We start from the raw sequence: 529 nt of genomic DNA, 5'->3' as shown, positions 1-529 counted from the left end.
TTCCGCTCGCTCCTCGGAAGGGGCCCGGTAGTAGGGTCTCCCGTCCTTCCTCCCATCCCCCGGGCCTTTGGCTAACGGGGTGTCGGGTGGCGGTGGGGTTACCAGCAGCTCCTCGGGCTGGATGGAGTTGTCGGTGTAGATGCACAACTTCTCCGCCGTCAGGGGGATGGTCTCCTTCATCTTCGAGGCCACGAACATGCAGGTGGCCCCCAGCAGCTGCAGGCGGCTCTTCTTCACCGGCTCCAGCGACAGAAAGCGGTCCAGGTAGTTCATCGCCAGCGGGAAGACCTCCTCCTCGCACTTCTGCTCTTCGCAGACCTGCTGGGGTACCGGGTCCGTGACTGCCGCCGCCGGGCCCCCCTTGCGGAACCCCGCGCCCCTCACCCAGCTCGTGGGTCTCCGAGCGCACGGAGGGTCGGGGAGGGGGCGGCAGGCGCTTCCGTTGATGCGCTACCTCCCCCAAGTGTCCCCCATACCCACCTACTGAAACTGAAAGGGAAAGCCCAGAATCCTGGCTCGGCGGGAGCGG

The 529-nt window shown here is 66.5% G+C and overlaps 1 protein-coding gene across 2 annotated transcripts in view; it reads right to left on the bottom strand.

The window, feature by feature from the left end:
• Positions 1-529, bottom strand: part of CCND1 (cyclin D1) — an 11,335-nt gene that overhangs the window by 8,829 nt on the left and 1,977 nt on the right. Inside the window, exon 2 of one of the 2 annotated variants that reach the window (XM_005864370.2) lies at positions 103-321. In XM_005864370.2, the coding sequence (XP_005864432.1) occupies positions 103-321 (219 nt within the window). The remainder of the gene's footprint in view (positions 1-102; positions 322-529) is intronic. The other variant, XM_005864371.2, reaches the window with a different exon arrangement.

This window comes from Myotis brandtii, unplaced genomic scaffold (assembly GCF_000412655.1).
Source record: "Myotis brandtii unplaced genomic scaffold, ASM41265v1 scaffold187, whole genome shotgun sequence".
NCBI lineage: Eukaryota > Metazoa > Chordata > Mammalia > Chiroptera > Vespertilionidae > Myotis > Myotis brandtii.
Note: the sequence above shows the minus strand (reverse complement) of the source record. Positions and strands in the feature narration are given on the sequence as shown.